This window comes from Epinephelus fuscoguttatus, linkage group LG15 (assembly GCF_011397635.1).
Source record: "Epinephelus fuscoguttatus linkage group LG15, E.fuscoguttatus.final_Chr_v1".
In the NCBI taxonomy this organism is placed as follows: domain Eukaryota; kingdom Metazoa; phylum Chordata; class Actinopteri; order Perciformes; family Serranidae; genus Epinephelus; species Epinephelus fuscoguttatus.
In genome coordinates, this window is record NC_064766.1 from 14,608,355 (window position 1) to 14,626,346 (window position 17,992).

Consider the following 17,992-nt stretch of genomic DNA (forward strand, 5'->3'; position numbering starts at 1 on the left):
TTCTGGATTTAAAGAAAAGATAACATACAATTTAAAACTCCATTTACTCTATTAATCCTAACCGTTCTATCTCCTGTCTGTCCATAAAGGAGGATCCCTCTGTGAGGCCATCCTCAGGTTTCTTCAGATTTTTCTTTTCTATTTAGGCTTTTCTGAAAACAGTGTTCTCTGTTCTCACTGAGGCCTAATGGTGCAGAATGACATTCTTGCCTCGTGTTCATACTCAGGCATGTCTCCTTTGAGACTGATTGACGGCTGTACAAATCAGCTTGACTGCAGTCGGTCTTAATTTCTCTCCCAACCTGTGAGAGTGTGACAAATCTAAATGGATGATTCGAAGGTTTTGGCATCTTTTCTTATCGTCTCAGTAGTTGTCACGTTGTTTGTAACAATTTCACATCGATTTTTCAGACGACACACAGAAAACGTAGGCCTATGAAATGACAGAGTAGTTCAACTTAGGAATTATGAGAAAGTGGCTCAAATTCACCTTGATACACCGCTGTGGCATTGTGTTAGCCTGACCTACCCTGCAGAGTTTACCCTCTCTCCAAGCAGAGTGAAGTTTGACCCCGTGGATGTCCATTGTAAGTGTGACATGCTAGGAGAGGCTGCCTGTTGGCATGAGGCAAAGTATTGCTACTACAGCAGTTTAGTGTTTCACTCCCATAAAGTTAGAGGACTTATGAAAGACGGATTAGAAAATAATGTCTGCAATCAATGCAGCGAAGGCTGATTTATCCTGACTTTTAGTCCCCAGTATGGGTAAAGCTGCGAAACACTGCATCCTACGTTGCCCATAATGCAAGCTCATTGCATCTTTTTGTTAGATTCTGTTCTCTCTATGTCATGTAAAACTGCCAATCTGCCGTGTCACACATGAATTCCAAAAAAGATCATAATAAAGTATCCCTTTTATGGTCTCTGATGTTTTGCACCCTTAGCCTTCCCTGTGATGCCTTCATCTAGTTTGATCCAGATCCTTGCTTACAGCGTTAACCTTTGTGTAAGGTTGTGACCTCATATGACTCTTGGGCGGAGATAAACCGGCTCCACTCATCTCCTTTGAGATGGATGTTATTGCCTATGTGTGATGCTTCCCTGCAGCCTGCAATAAATTGTGGTCATGCTGTCACTGCTGAGTAGGGTCTGTTTATTGATTGGATATTGGGCTAATCGGCTTTGGACACCCACAAACAGTCTTTCAAGTATTGATTTTTACCAGGCAAGTTGTTATTGTTCCTCATTCTGGCCATATTTCCGTGGTTTTACTTGAAGATGAGAACAAAGTATTGGGCTTGGCAATACTTTAATGCACCAACTAATGGCCACACCACACCACAATGGAGACTTACTGTATACATGAGAGAGACAGCTGGTCTAATATTCCTGGGAGGTTGCGGTGGGCAGTTTTACAGCCAATATTTCAGGGCGTATGATGCCACTTTTGAATTGCTGTATAATGAAACTGAGGCATTCTTTGTGCTGATCACAAAAAAACTGCATCGACATTTATTCAGTAAATGAGCTTCCATTGCTTAATTTTGCCTGCCTTCTGATATAGACAGAGCATACATGTTTGTGATATTTTGGAGGGGTTTTTCTAAATCAATTTTAGATATTTTCTCTGAGCTTTTCTAATTCAATACACAATAATTTGCCAACAAATTCTTGGATGGGAACTGAGCTGCAGAGGGTGTCTGCCTAATTCACTTGGAAAATGCACCAAGTGAAAACGAGATGCTGAAATTTTGATATTTAGGGTGGGGCAGGGTGGCTTAGAACGGCTGTTATGTAGCTGAGAGGCCACATGGTTGCTCCCCAAATTTGGGGTTTGTCAGTCCGCAGCTGTGGTAGCGTCCTTGAATAAATCATTTTGTTGATATTTACTGAAATGTTTTGGCAGTGCTGCAAAGTATATCGAAAATAATTAAATATAGTTGCTTTGGACAACAGCATGAACAGAACGCCTGAAATGTTAATGTGATGGTGTGTGTGTGTGTGTGTGTGTGTGTGTGTGTGTGTGTGTGCGCGCGCGTGTGTGTGTGTGTGTGTAAGGGGGGGAGGGGAGTATGTGTGTGGAAGCAAGGGTGAAGGCGGGTCTACATTAGCTCCTTAATTTCAAATTAACATGAGAATCACTCCTCCATATCTCTTCCAATTTTGCAGTAATTGTGATTTCAAGCATTTTTTATTCGCTGTAATTGACGGCTGTGACACTGTATTCTGAGTTCAATAAATATTTCATGACCCCTGAGAGGGAGCCAAACCATTAAAAATGTATGGTAAAATGTCTAAAACGCATGGACCCCTATGGGAAAATCAGCCACAGACATCGAGTTTTGGCACCGCAGCATCCATGTGTGTGTGGGTGTTTTATTCTTGTTTTGACATGTGCAAGGTTTTGACAGACACATGCACAAACGCATGCGGGCGCACAACTGCTGAGTACGGTCAGTTTTAAATGGTTGTGTGTCTGTTAGTGTAAAATGTGTGGCATGCCTCGCTGCTCTCTCCTGAGCTAAGCAGAGAATAATTTATAATGGCTTTATTCTCTTTTATTCTCCTTGTAGGGGAAAGGGTCTCGACAGGGCTTCTCCAGCCAATTCTATATGTGCAGTATTATTCCCTCATTAATATTCAATGCTACTTTACTGCCAGAGAGCTTCCGCACACAGTGCACTACATCAAATACTGCTACATTAAAAATTGACCACATTTTTATTTTTTTGATCTATACCTTGGTTAGTTCACTGCACTTTATATTGGTACTTCCGTGTCTGTGTCTGTTTGCTTGTCTACCTGCAGGGGAGACACTTCATCTATCTATCTATCTATCTATCTATCTATCTATCTATCTATCTATCTATCTATCTATCGATCTATCTATCTGTTAGGGTTATAAATCACTAGTTTCATCATGATACAATATTTTATTGATTCTTTGGGCAATGTTATTCGCTGATATCACAAAATCTGCCACAATATAATTTCGATTACATTCAGGGGCTTACGATTGATCAGAGATGAGATTTGCTTTTGGCCATAGAAGATAAAAACAACACAAATAATCATAAATTATTGTAACTAGTTAAGTGCAGTAAAGTCTGCTTTAAACTGACTCCACTAACACATAAAACAGCACACAGAATTGGTTTCTGGCAAAATTTTTGTTTTCATTTTAACCCAAAACATGATCTTTTCCCGAAAATTTCAGGGCTGTCTGGCTTAACGCCCTGAAGGCAAACTTTTCCTAAGAGCCATAAAAGATATCAACAAAATCCTTTAACAAAAGTGTAAAATTCAGCTCAATAATAACGTTTCATAGACAAAAGAATCGTTGTTTGCTAGCCTAGCCTAGCGACTAGTGGACTTTCCCTTTACTCATAGCTTAACAAATTACATGTATTATTTATACTTTAACTTAGTCACTGTTGGTTTAAGTCACTGCATCTCCCGATAGAATAGCACCGTTGGATTTTAGTCTGAGTGCACATTTTATTGCCCCAGCACTGTTGAAACACAGCAGCCAATGTTGCCGTGGTGAGAAGTTAGCAGAGTGAGATGCCGGGCCACGCAGGTACATTACGGTTCCTGAGTATTAGAGCTCATAATGGCATTGTGCTTTGTTTGTCTGTCTGACCCGTATTTTCTCAGAAATCCTAAATATTTTCACACTGCTGATTTATTCCCGAGCAAATAACGTTATCTGCACTGTCTTTTCATTGGCTGCTTGCCATTATCTGCCTGGTGCCTGGTATCATCTGGATGTTGCTATGGATCGATGTTTTCACTTTGGGCTGATGATATTGGACTGTTAATCACTAATCGATACATTGATCAAGATTGATGGATTGCTACACCCCTTCTATCTATCTATCTATCTATCTATCTATCTATCTATCTATCTATCTATCTATCTATCTATCTATCTATCTATCTATCTATCTATCTGTCTATCTGTCTTTCTCTCTGTCTATCTTTCTTTCTCTCTAAAATTCTACATTTTTCTGGCCTGAAAAATGTCACAAATTTCAATAATTGGTACAAAATCTTGTCAGTTTTAATGAAAATATAACAGTTTCCCTCCTGGCTTTCCTTAATGACTTGGTCTCTTCTCACTATCTTTACTTTTCTGTCTAACTCTCCGCTTCCAGTCTTTCAGCTCTCACTCTTTCTCTCTCTGGCCATCACTCTCTCTCTCTCCTACCTTAGATGGCAAACCGAATGTTCATTATTTTCAAAAGCAGAATGACAGTAAACTCCGCCAACACTTGGAGAAAAGTGCCGCCCACAACGGCTCCAGATGGAGTACGGCAAGAAAAGTTTTTTTTTCACTCTTGCCTTCGACCACGGTGGTGGAGAGTGGATTCTAAAATATTTGGCAGAGTGGATTTGTAGATTCCTTCTCCTGCTTGTGTTGTTTTCTCTTCAACTTGGGCTCCATGTTAAAATAGTAATTAAGCAAAAATGTTCTTATTTTTACTGACTGTGCCGGAATTTGGAAGAACACCTCTGGGAGAGGAAGATATATCATGAGATTTTGGTTTGGCTCGGGGTGTCTTGGTGGCTCACTTGGCTAAAGCCAGTTTGAATCTGACCTTTGGCTGATGTCATCCCTCTGTCCCACTCAGTTTTACTTGCAAACTATCACACAAGGCACCAGTGCCTGAGTCATTCTAACTCCCACCTTGGCTTTTAACTAATGAATTCTGGGAGTCGTATTTAATAATCTCTGCTAAATATAATTTACTTGACATTTTGAACTGACCTGGAGTTCTGAGAATGAACAGTCAGTCTGACTTGAATTGTAGAAATGCCAAGGCTGTCAGAGTTAATGCAGAGCTCGTTCTGCTGGTTTTAAAGGGATTACTATGGGCAGAAATAAGTGTCACTAGAAACTGAATTTGAATCATTTATATTTGAATTTGATACGCTCAACTTGAATAATTGCATTAAAAATGAATTTCAATCACCTCGCTTGAATTTTTATTGTTTAATTTGAATAATTTTATTGAAAAACTGAATCTAAACAACACATTTGGAAATTGAATCTATCAGTTTTGAACTGAATAAACTCAAAACTGAGTGTAATATTATGAAATCTAATCCAGTTGCTCTGAAACTGTGTTTGATCCTCATTGAAAGTTCAGCACTCTATACTTGCTCGATCAGTTCTCACAATAGAAATTCAGTTCTGGCAATCCAGTTTCACTTGACTCAGACAGACATCCTGATGTTGAGGAAGAGCAATGAGGTACAGATTCACAGAACTCCTTGTCACGTACTATAACGACCATTTTCTCCCAGTGATATCAATGACCAAGAGAGTTGGACTATTTTTCTATCTTTATTCAAGAGTGTGGTCTTTCAGTTTAAAAGCAGCACGGCTCATTAATTTCATGTTCATTGTCTTCGCATTCAAATAGCCCCTGCTTGTGCTTGTGCTTAGGGTTAGGTTTTGGGTCCAACCCTTGCTGCCAGGAGACTACTTCGCTGAGAGGAGAGCGGGCAGCAGTACGTTACAGTACTAGAAAAGGAGTTCTGTTATCTGTACTTGACTGCTCTTTGTCGGCATCCGAAAGTGGGTCTCAGTGAACTGAAACGGAATTGCAAGAACCGAATTTTAGTTGCACAAACTGAAAATGGAGGTAAAGAGAGTTGAATTTTCAGTGAGGATCAAATACAGTTTCAGAGCAACTGAATTCAATTTCATGATATCACATTCAGTTTCATGTTTATGAGCATTCAGTTCCAACTAATGAATTCAATTTAAAGTTGTGCAGTTCAGACTGATTTTATTAATGTAGTTATTCAAGTTAAACAATAAAACTAAAAATGATGTGATTCATTTTCAGTTCTCAATGCAGTTGCTTAAGTTGATCAGTTCAAATTCAAATACAAATGATTCAAATTCAGTTTTCAGTGACACATTATTACCCATAGAAATAATCATTTTTCACACTGAATTCATGGCATTTCCATGTTCATCTCAGTCGGCAAATGTTGCGATACTTGATATGAGCCACAAGTGCTGTAGGCATGTACAGTTAATGGGGGACTGTATGTGTCTTTTTGCCTCTATATTCAGTTTCTGTTCGCTTCTGCAATGTTTTCAAGTCTTACTAAAAGTGTGGTTCATGTCATGACTGCTGTGCACTTAGAATCTGAACTTTTCATGATGCATTTATAAAGGAAATTTTAGTCAGACTCAGTATGTTATTGTAAAACTCCCCCGTATTACTAATAGCCCTCTGCAATGAATCACAATTTCAAAAACCCAACATTTGATAGTGCTAATAGATATATGAAACAATCTGAACACGTTTATCAATGATAAGGCATATCTTTATTTGTATAACTAGTGATACACCGATTCAATACGCCAAATTGTTATGTGGCCTGATTCTGATCTTATTAAAGTGAGCAGGTTTGGGTACGGACAAGAAATAACTGATCCACACTGAATATAGTTTCTTTGTCAATGTCATTAAAAAATGTAATGTTTCCGCTATCAACGCCTGCTGAGCTTTTAGTGCCACAGCAGTCCCTGGCATCATGTTACTGCTGGATGCAAATGTTCTTTTTAATCAAATTTTATCTTCACAGTTTTTACATGAGCTTATTGATATTTGGCAAATTATTCTCTTGGTTCAATTTAAGAACAAACGCTATTTGGTTACAGTTCGGGCGAAATCACGAAAGCACGTCACCTTTTGTCAGAGACCACAGCTCTAACAGCACTCTTTAGTGTTAAACTCTGTATGATGCTGTAACATTAAGCTACGTCTGCCTTTCCCTCTGAGTCACAGTAGTCATTATTTGCACAGCCGTAAGTGGTCGCTTGCCAGGAAAACATAAAAATATTCTAGTGCATCTGCCCCTTGGTGCTCTGGTGGACACTGATGGGGAGACAGTAGCTTTGATGCTTCTGGAAAGTCGTGGTGAACAGAAGCTTTGCAGTCATTCTGAGCTGCTGTGCAATGACTCTGAACCATTTTTGAGTCAAATCATTGCAAGCCTGCATCATTATTTTTCTCCAAGCTGGTTTCCATCAGAGCTTTCAAAATTGACCTAATAAATTCAAGCTTGTCTGTGATATTGAGGATGGCGTGTCAAATTTTGCTGTTGATATTCATTTTGCTCCAAATTCCACACAGTGCACAACAACTTATGCAGTACTTGTTAGCTCAGCCGTTGACCTTTCTTTGATTTTTTTCCCACTTTTTCTGGCTACAAGGTGAGCCCTGCAGCATGGAAGTTCTCTCTCTCTCTCTAACTCTCTAACTCTTTCTGTGTCTCTCTAGGTGTGCCCGGTAAACCTCAGATCTTGGGCTTTGAGAATCCAGTGCCGGAGGGGGGCAAAGTCACCCTGACCTGCACCAGTGCAGGCAGCAAACCCCCTGCCAGGCTGCGCTGGTTCCGAGACGACCAGGAGCTGGAAGGTGAGAGACACAGGGAGTGTGTGGTTGCTCTGTGTGTGTGTATGTGTGTGTGTGTGTGGGGTCAGAAATTGTGAGTTGGATGTGTCTGTTGTTGTACTCTGGCTTGTACTCATGCTGGATCTGTGTGTGAGTTAAGGAAGCGCATGGGTGTGGTAATGTGTGTGTAGGACAGTGTGTGTGTGTAGCTACAAGGATAGTCCGTAGGAATGAGAGAATGTGGTTTGTGCTTGTGCGTTTGTGTGTATCTCTGTGTGCTCACAGTAAGTGTTTGTGTGATCCTGCAGTAATGACTGTGCATGGGGATTTGTGAATGTGTGTATGTTTGTACACGAGTACGAATTTGTGCCTCATGTATGAGCATTTGTGTGTGTATTTGATTATGTATGTGTGTGAGAGAGTAGCTTGTGTGTGTGAGATCATGCTGCGTGTGTATTGTGTCCTTGCCACGTTGCCTGCTGTCTCTCTGTGTGTCCTAAACCTGTGCCTGCATATGTGTGTGTGCGCAAGTGCTAGAGCTCGCTGCCTGTGTGCGCGAGTGCATGGACATGCTGCGAGTGTGTTTGTGTTTGTGCCCTTCTTTCCAATCATTCCTTCACGTCCTGATCCTGTAAATTTGTGCCTATGCATGTATCCGGGAGCTGTGTATGTGTTTGCTGTTATTGTATTTTGAGTGTGTGTTGATGCAGGGTTTATTTGTGCAAGTGTGTGTGTGTGTGTGTGTGTGTGTGTGTGTGTCATCTGTTGAGCTGCAACATATCTGCTACTGGGAGTGACACAACAGAGAGCCAGAGATAGCGTGGGTCGGATCTAGCCTGGGATAACGACAGAATCCAGCAATAAAAGGCAGGGCGGAGGAGAGGATGAAGGGATGAGGTCGAACAGAGAAACAGAGATAGAGAGAGCTTTGCATGAGGTCAGACCGACTGGTTTTTTGTTACAGATAAACGGGAGAAATGAGCGGGGAAGAGAAAGGGAGAGGCAGAGAGAGTGCAGTGAGGATGTCATGAGAGGACAAATTAGCCGGCGTCTTTCTAACAGATAAACTGAAAACCGTGGAGACGATTGGCAGCCTCTGAGTCACACCAGTGGTATTGGCAGTGGTAGCGTTTCTCCAAATTGCGACCATGTTTCCCGTAAACCCCCCTGCCTCTTGTTGCTTCATCAGTCAAAGGTTTTCTGTTTTGCTTTACCGAGCAGAACAAACATGTTGGAAGTGTTGTTTCTGTCACCCTTTTGCTCCTTCCGCCATCTGCCTTCACCAGAAACTCTATAAGCTTTAAAGCTCTGTTTGCACTGGAAGAACAGCGCCCTCTGTCTGCCTGCAAAGCTCTCCAGCAGATGTCCCGCTAAGTCTGTGTAAACTGCAGTGTTCAGACTGGTGGAGCTTATTTGCAGTGGCCTTTTCTACAGTAATTACACCATTATAATACGATGATATAATATGATAATGATTTATTGATGTGAAAATGCTACACTCTACACGGCTTTGTAATGCAAAAATGCCCGTCTTGTGTCCCGATGCCTTGGCAGTGGTAGTGTTTGCTATAATTATGGATTGAAATGAATCAAAAGAATGGACTGAAGCTACAAAGAGAAGGAGGTATGGGAGAGCTGCCCGCCTGAGGACAGATTATCTGGTCTTTTTGTTACTGCTGAACTAAAAGCAGGAGACAGAGGAGTCTGGAGATTGTTGGTTTTTCAGAGAGATTGGATTTTTGTTCAAAGGTTGAGCTCACCTAAAATAAAAAAAAAAAAAAGATGTATTTTTCCTCTTACCTGTAATGGTATCAGGCAACACAGATAGCTTTGGTTTTATTTGTCCAGATTTTGAGATATCCGTCTCTTGAGATTTCTGCCAGTGATTTCGTATAATGGGGTGAATGCAATGTTGTTTGTAGTGCTCACAACTAGGGCTGCACGATTAATCATTAGGAGATTACAATTTTGATTCGGACACATTTGTAATCTCATATCTGATGGACAACAATTCTGCCATATTTGCTTTGGGGGGTTGCATATTTAGAATGAAGGCTCATAATTTGTCCCTGCTGCGGTACATACAAATGCATTTCAAGGCTGACAGATTGCTGCTGAACCTACAGTACCACTTCGCCAACAACAAACCAAATAAGCCACAAAGCTTTCTGTGAGGTCAGGCTGGGTCACTGCAAGGAGTGTCCAATCTTTCATCATGGTTACGTGGGAGGCAGACACAAGCCTTGCCTGCAGCTTTTCTAACGTTTACAAAGCACTGATGTTACTGTAAATGTACGTTGGCTCTACCAGAGATATTTAGGGTTTTCGCTGCCATTATAAACGTATAAATGTGAAAACAGTGTGAAGAGCATTGAGATGAGCTAATGCAGGATGGGACTGTTTGCTAAAGAGATAGCTAGCATAATCCACCACAATAAGGCAGCCGAGCCCTTTGTTAACTTTTGCCAACTAGCTAGCCAAAAGTAGAAAGCAGCAACATTACATTATATCACCAGTCATTCTGTCAAAATGCTGGGTCAGAGCTGGTTGTTTGCTAATGTGCAATGATGAGCCCTGATAAAAACATGATATCATTACACATAGAACAGTTTGGCTCTATCTCACACAGTCTGTTTGTGGGGACAACCTCAGTAAACTAAGTAGCTTATGCTCTGCATGCTTGCTGTTGTTACGTTAACAAATTGGGATGAAGCCAGAGTTGACGGCTAAACCTGACTGTCACCAACATCTTAATGTAGACTGTAAAAATACAATATCAGAGTATTGTGAAGTCACTGAATCAACAATTTTATTAGGAAAAGTAGTACACATGAAGGCACATGTACCAGGGCTGCCCCCTGAAAGTCAGAGATTCGAATCATCAGTTGGAGACCCCTCAGTCAACTAGGATTGCATCAAGTTGCGCTAATGTACGGTCAGTGTACGGTGCAACGTACCTCTGGGGACATTTTGTACCCCAGATTTAGCTTCAGAGAGATTGCTCTTGACTTTCACGATATTCTTTGGTACAGTAAACTCTGGACAAGATAAAGTGGTGAATTTACAGCTCAAAGCAAATTAAAATGATACAGTCTCTGGCTTTCGTTTGATGTCTAGTTTCGGAAAGTTAGTTGCGGTTAGCTTGTTTACTTAATTGCGTGAATGCCATTGTCAGACTGAATGTCCCGATGAGCCCATTCAAATTTAAAACTTTATAGATTTTTAAATAAATAAATTCTCGAATAGTAGTATTAAACAGCCAAATTCGATTCGACTGACATAATTCGGATTCAGGTCCCGCCGCATATGTTATTTCTGTTTTTCAGTCTTTTGCACAAACTGTTAAAATGCAAATCTTATCCAAATTATGTTTACCATGAAACAATCCATCCTCTCAACTCTACTGCTCTCCTTTCTGAACTTATTTCCTCCAACTCCTAGAAACCTTTTGTAATACTCTGGGTTGATGATCACTTTTACAGACAAGCAATGCAGTCACCAAAGAAAATAAAAGCTTTCCCTGAGCACAGTGAGAGAACTAACTCTTCTCTAATTCTAATTCTTAGAAAAAAGAATTTGTAATTCTCATATTACCAAGAATCGTGCAGCCCTGCTCACGACTTTGAAAAGTTTTAGTAAAAATGTATTTGCAGCACTCTGTCTTTCCAGGAAAAGAAAATGTTTTAATTACTCTGTGCAAGCTGCAGACTTTGGTGTGAAGAGTTTTTATAGGAACTACCTCTTCTGAAGAAATAGTCCTATCCCCTGGTATTATGTGTATATTCAACATATTTACATACAGTGCCGCTGCAGAGAGCAGTGTGCACTGTGGCAAAATGAAAAGTAATATTGTGGAGGTGTGGGAGCTGAATGGGTTTTTTTTTAACCATACCTTAAAGGGGCACCGCAGCAAATTAGTATGCACATCCACAAAGTTAAGGAGTGCACAAGAGCTGTTCCTCTTTTTAAAAGGAATGGTCAAAATGTATCAAAGGCTGACTTTTTCCTGCCTGGTATGGGTTAGGCTCTAAAAACTTTGGATTCATGAATTTCCCATAATACAACTTGACAGCATCTTTCATGAGACCATCCCTGTCTGGTAAAGCTCCATGTCTCTGAAAAATCCATGCTTCAGTTTATAACACAGGCTTTTTGTTAAAAAAGTTGTAGAGTCTCCAATACATCACAGGGTTGTTTTCTCAGACTTTGGAAAATGCCCTACAGAGTCACAGAAGACATATAACTGTTTTCACAGGCTGAGTAGTACTCCTCACAACTTTGTGCTCCTTTAACCGTAGTTTATAAGACATAACCAGGACTTTTACCCACTACCATACAACATTGCAGAAATAAATAACTTGGTGCCAAAAGTGTTGGCAGTGAATGTAAAAAAAAAAACAGTTAAACATCATCTAGGGTTTTGCTGAATCAATGGTCCTGTCTGGGAGCAGAGTTGCAGCCAAAGGAACAGGGACACTGGCTGTGTTATTTGGGTGAACCGACCCTTTAAAATACTGGGCGAACAGAGAAAATAGAGAGACAGACAGATAGCGATTTGAAGGAGATCAACTTGATGTGAATGATGATGTGTTCGAGGCCTTGCCCAGCCGTCCTGACACCGCACAACACCAATCAGTCATTGCTGGAATGGCACACACACTCTTTCTCTCTCTCTCTCTCTCTCTCTCACACACACACACTCACACACACCTTCGGTTTAACACACAAACACTAGTAATGGACAGATGATAATCACACACACACACACACACACACACACACACACACACACACACACACACACACTGTCACACAGTGCTCATCTCCGGCTAGATAGCGCAAGAGCACTACGGGTCAGCGTGCTATTATTACAGCTTCTCATTCATGCAGTTATAGCCTGTGCTGAAGTGTGTGTGTGTGTGTATTGGAAAGATGAGCCCATAGACTGCTGCTCACCACTGCTTCTCTGACAGCTTCTCTGACAGTAAAAAGAAAGAAGTAGAGAAGGAAAGAGCGAGAAGGGAACGAGGGCGACACAGATGTAGAGTGTGTGTGTGTGTGTGTGAGGGAGGGAGAGAGAGACGCCTTGTATCAAGAAAGTGACAGTGAGGGACTGCCGAGAAAACAGAGAACAGAGAGGGAGTGAGTGAATAAGCGTGTGTGTGTGTGTGTGTGTGTGTGTGTGTGTGTGTGTGTGTGCGCATAAAAATAGACGGAGCAACTGCAAGGATACTGAGACACTGATGGAAGCTGCAAAGAGAGAGACTGACGGAGAAAGAGAGAGCAGAGGGGGAATTAAGAAAACCACAGAAGAAGAAGCGAGGCGGCTTTGTGGCTGAGTGGGAGCGCAGACTGGGGGGAGAGGATGAAGCAAAGGGGGACCAGTTTTAAAGAAGAAGGGACTGGAGAGCGCAACAGGAGAGAGGGGAGAAGAAGGAGGGAAGGCTGACGAAATGGAGAGAGAAATCCGGAAAGAGGATTTAGATAGAGAGTGGAGAAGGGAGGGGGGAGATGGAGAGCAAGTGAGTGCGGGAAAGGGAGTGGTAATTGAGAAGAATGAAAGGCTAAGAGCTTTGAAGACTGTATTAGTTGTACTGTGTGAAAGGGCTGTGGATCATTTAGTGACATCGATGTATTGGATTGGGGATAATGGGGATTTATGATGGCACTTAAGGCTATACAGGCTGAATACCGGCCCAAATTGTCATAATGCAGGACGTGGGGCGGATGGCTTGGGGTACATGGGCGTGTGTCCGTATGGAGCAATGTGACGTAAGAGACGAGATGGAGAGAGACATTAGAGAAAGAGGCAGTGGTGGAAGAAGTATTGAGATCCTTAGAAAAGCAGCAAAGCAATGTAAAAAAAAAAAAAACTTTACAAGTAAAAGTACTGCATTAAAATGTATGCTTCAAATTACAGAATCTACAGTGTTTGCACCAAGTATTAAAAGTACTAATTTTGCACAATGTTTCCTCTGAGATTGCTTTATTATATAAAACCTGCGATTTGCAGCTCAGAGAATGCCAGAAAGTCGCTTTGAAAGGAGGTTGGGGTAAAATGTGTGACAGGGAAGATTTACAAATTAAGTGTTAATAGAAGAAAGTTAAGTGTTGACATTTCACACATAGTGCAAATTCATCTTGACACTCTCTGAGAATGAAATAAATTCGAGTCAGTCAGTCACAGCACTTGGAAAATGGAACAAATGTAGGACTGCAACTCATGCTATTTATCATTTTCTATTAAAAAGTCACATATTTTTTGGTTTATTGAAAATCATTTATTCTATAAAACATATGACCATCACAATTCCCCAAAGTTCTAAACTGCGAATTGTTTGTTTTAGTCCTACCATTCATCCAGAGTCACAGAAAATTAGAATTTGCAGTGATATGAAATGAGGAAAAACAGAAATGTATTACGTTTGAGAAGCTGGCGCCAGCAAAGCATTGACATTTTGCTTGTTAATTAAGAAAACATATTCTGTTGGGGGGTTTCTTGCCGTGTTAATTAATTGACTAATCATTTCAGGACTAATTACTATGACAGACGCACTAATACATAAGCAGAATTCATTGTCGTAGGTGGTTGAAATTTTTAACAACTTTATAAAACTTTGTAAAGCACATCTTCCAAGATGCACATGTATTTTGCTTGCAAAATCTTAATCTATAAAGTAACTAGGGACTTTAACTGTAGAATAAATGCAGTGAAGTCAAAAAGCACATTGTAAACATCTGAATTGTTGTGATGTAAAGTAGAGGCAGCAGAGAAAAGAGTTACTATATCTCAAAATGTTACTTAAGTACAACACTTGAGTGAATGTACTTGGTCACCTCCACCACCGGAGGTACTGTAGGTCAAGAGGAGACAGACATAGTAAGACGGAAGCAAAATACGTCCCAACAGCTACGATCACCCGGTAATCCCCTATCAGGGCTACTTAACTCTCTTTCCAAATTAGATGACCTCATATGAACGCTCAAATCAGGCTTGAGTACTTTCACTGGACTTAATCTGATTCAAGCTTAAAAGTGATGAGTTTTGATTATTTTAAAACCTCGCCTCTTATTCAGTAAAGGGCTTCTGCTGAGCATGCACGGTGGTGTTAAGCCATGCATTGCTGTCTATTCATAGTTACACTTTTTCACACCTCGGAGATGCCAAGTAGAACCAGAGTCTTCTACTTTTGGCTGCTGAGCAGCTTCACTGGAGGAGCTGGGGGTTAAGCGCCTTGTTCAGCTGGCAAAGTTTTTGAATAATGAGGAGTTTTACCCACTGATTCACTCGACCTTTGCAAAGTGGTCCATCTGGTCTTCTTTTATATCATTTTTTAACCACAATCAGGATGAAAGTTTGATTATAGATTCATTATCTTAATAACTTTAGGGTTTTGTCCATAAAATGTCAATGTACAGTGAAAAATGCCCATTACAAACGACTTTAAATGCCTTGTTTTGTCTGACCAACAGTCTAAAAGCCAGAGATATTCAAGAAAAGCAGTAAAACATCACATTGGAAAAGGTCTTCAGTTTCATTACTTTATCTCGCAGCAATAATAAACAGAGATGAGCTGCAAATACTAACTTATGAGAAGCAGAACCCTGCTAATGATTGGCCTTTTTACTCGATAAATGTCTTGAAACAATAAATTGATTAAAGAAACCTGTTGATAACATAACATGGACTTAGCAAAGATTGCAAATAGAAAAGATAAGATAATCCTTTACTGGTTCCTGAGGGCAAATTCAGGTGTTCAAAAGTTGTACTGTAATAAATCCTTTATTAGTATTTACTGCATTAGAATATTTTTTGAATTAAAAAAAGGATCATTAGGATGGATAAATTTATACACACAGCAAAATATCTCAATAACTTCCTCTGCTCTGGTGACTGTTATGAATTTAAATAGACTAAATTCATTTTATTTATTTATTTTTTTGGTCACGTCTCACAAGATGTCACACAGTCGAATCTGCATTAAAAATACATAAAGCACTGGCAGATTCATTTCTTTGATTATAAAAAAACAACATTTTACATCTCATTATGAGACTAAGTGATTGTGGTCACATCGGCTAATTGATTAAGAGACTAATTGTTCAGCTCTAATCCAGAAACAGTGGTCCCAGGCACACATCTCCAGCCTTAAAGGCCCAAACAAGCTGGACGCAGTAATTGCTGCATCCAGTTGTTTGATTCTCCTAATATGATTATTTGATGGTGGATTGTACGCTAGAGGGTTGAAGCATCAGCAGCACCGGCACCTCATCTGCATTACATCACCACCTTGGGGGAAGTTAGTCTCAAGTATGTGCCGGTTGCCCACCTTTTTATTCGAGGAATAGGAGTTTTAATAAAAAGAAAAAAAGATCGGGCATCCCATTAAATTTTTAGCAGGTGCTGGAGTATTGTCCATCTTAAATATTAAAGAAGAAGAATGCCGCACACACTACCACTAGTGCTGGAAAAATATAATTGAATATTTATATTCTTTTTTTAATGATTTATCAGTCATTAAAAAGACAGCTTTGATGATATGATATGTTTTTGTAATGATTTGGAATTTTTGTGAACTGTTGTAAACTCTTGAACTTTTTCCAACAGTAATAAATGATTTGATAAGTATGGCTGCCCCTGACTAAGAATCTTCCTAGTCGCCCAATAGTCGTCACTTAGGGCCATTAGCTGGCTAGTCACCCACATATTTTTGATATTAATTTAATTATTAAATGATATAATTTGGGCGGGGCAACACAATGGTTTGAGTTCAAGGTGTGAGAAAGAAAAGTATCAGTAACATTGTTAACACTGTGCTACATTACAGAGAAATACAAAACCGTACTAATGAACCTTCATTAATATATAGGCCTATATTTTATCAACAAGTGCACGACACACACTGAGCAAGCCGACAAATGAAGATGAGTTTACATATCACCTCGGGTTCGTCCTTCACCTTTTCAAAATGATCCCACACTTTGGATTTCCTGCCCGACATGTTATTGTTACTAGCCTGTGTAATAACCGCAGGTACCAGCCCTGGAAATTAACGTGACTCCTGTCTGACTGCTGAGTGTGGCCACTTCCTGCGTCTGTCCTTTCAAATTAAATTCCCACATGAACTAGTCATATAGGATTTGATTTATTTTGACAAGGTGCAGTTCTTAATAGAGTTTCACGTTTCTTTGCTTTTTTCTGCAACTAAGCAACCAACGAAACCTTGCCGGCTAATGACCTTTCTGGTCGACTAACGTTTGGTTGACTGTAGGGTGCAGCCCGAGTGATAAGGCAATGATATCATGAACTGATGCCATAAATTGAACATACATGATGACTTGGGGTATGTATAATAAAGCATGGTGTTTAGATTGACAAATGTGCGGATGTACGAGTATCAACGTGTGACAAGATAGGACTGCACAATAATTTTTTTTAATCGTCATCAGTAAACACACCATGAGAAACTCCGATATCCACTTTGAATTTAGCGACAATTCAAATTGCATTCTGTCTGTAGCTGTTTTTTGTCTGGTACGTACCATGCTGTTAACTCCCTGGCCAATTAGACCGCCTTCACCATTAGTCAACATCTGATACGTCAGAATGTGCATGCACTGCGAGTGAAGTTTATTAGACTATTGCTGCCATGCTACTTTGCATGGTTAGGAAGTGGAGGAAAGTGTGACAAGATGAGCGAAGACAAAAGTGTGAATGCCAGATAGGTATAAATAGCACGTCAGCCGTCTGGAAATATTTTGGGTACAGGAGAGACGGCATGGCACAAACACAAGTACTGTGCAAGTCTGAGTCAAGAATTGAGTACACTTGAACATCCGTTTGTTTATCGCAAGTGATATCGTCACCGTGATAGTCAAAGACATTATCACATATTTTCCTTGAGTAGCCTGAGCAGGTTTACATAAAACTAAATACACTTACCAGATGTAAGCTGTCTGAAAGAGGCAGGCATATATTATCTGTGCTTCTCTGCAAATATGTCTGGATTTTAATTTATGCTGATGGATGAGAGCTGAGGCTTTTTTTTCTCTTTATATATTTAACACTGAACAACCATCATTTCTCACACCTTTATTTTTACCTCTACACCATCAGCTCGACATCATATTTGCTGTTGCATAGTCTGTTCTGCAGTCTGCTTGTATATAGAGATCAAGCCTGTTCACTAGCGTCAGTGCACAGCTTTCTATATTTTGCACATTGACTAAACCTGCACTAATTAATTTCGTGGGCACTTGGGAGCAGCAAAAACAAGCTGCACCCAACACTGACTTATATTATCACCTTAATAATATGATATGTCAAACGAGGTGCAGTGGTACATGCTTAATTAGATATCTACCTAATGAATGTTGGTCCAGTATCCACTGTCTTTTAGCTCTGTTTTGGTCTTCGCAGTTAACATCAAGCTGCCATACATGCCCCCCAACTAGTCACTAACTGTGTCTGTTAGCTGTTTGTTGTTGGACAGGTAGGGTACAGTGGGTTTATCAGAGCTGAAAACAGCTGCCTGCTGCAGCTGGAAATAATGAGAGCAGTGAGAGTGCAA

General features: G+C 40.3%; 1 protein-coding gene across 2 annotated transcripts in view; it reads left to right on the forward strand.

The window, feature by feature from the left end:
- Positions 1–17,992, forward strand: part of cadm3 (cell adhesion molecule 3) — a 97,637-nt gene that overhangs the window by 59,338 nt on the left and 20,307 nt on the right. For both annotated transcript variants that reach the window (XM_049597880.1, XM_049597879.1), the window contains exon 5: positions 7,308–7,445. In XM_049597880.1, the coding sequence (XP_049453837.1) occupies positions 7,308–7,445 (138 nt within the window). The remainder of the gene's footprint in view (positions 1–7,307; positions 7,446–17,992) is intronic.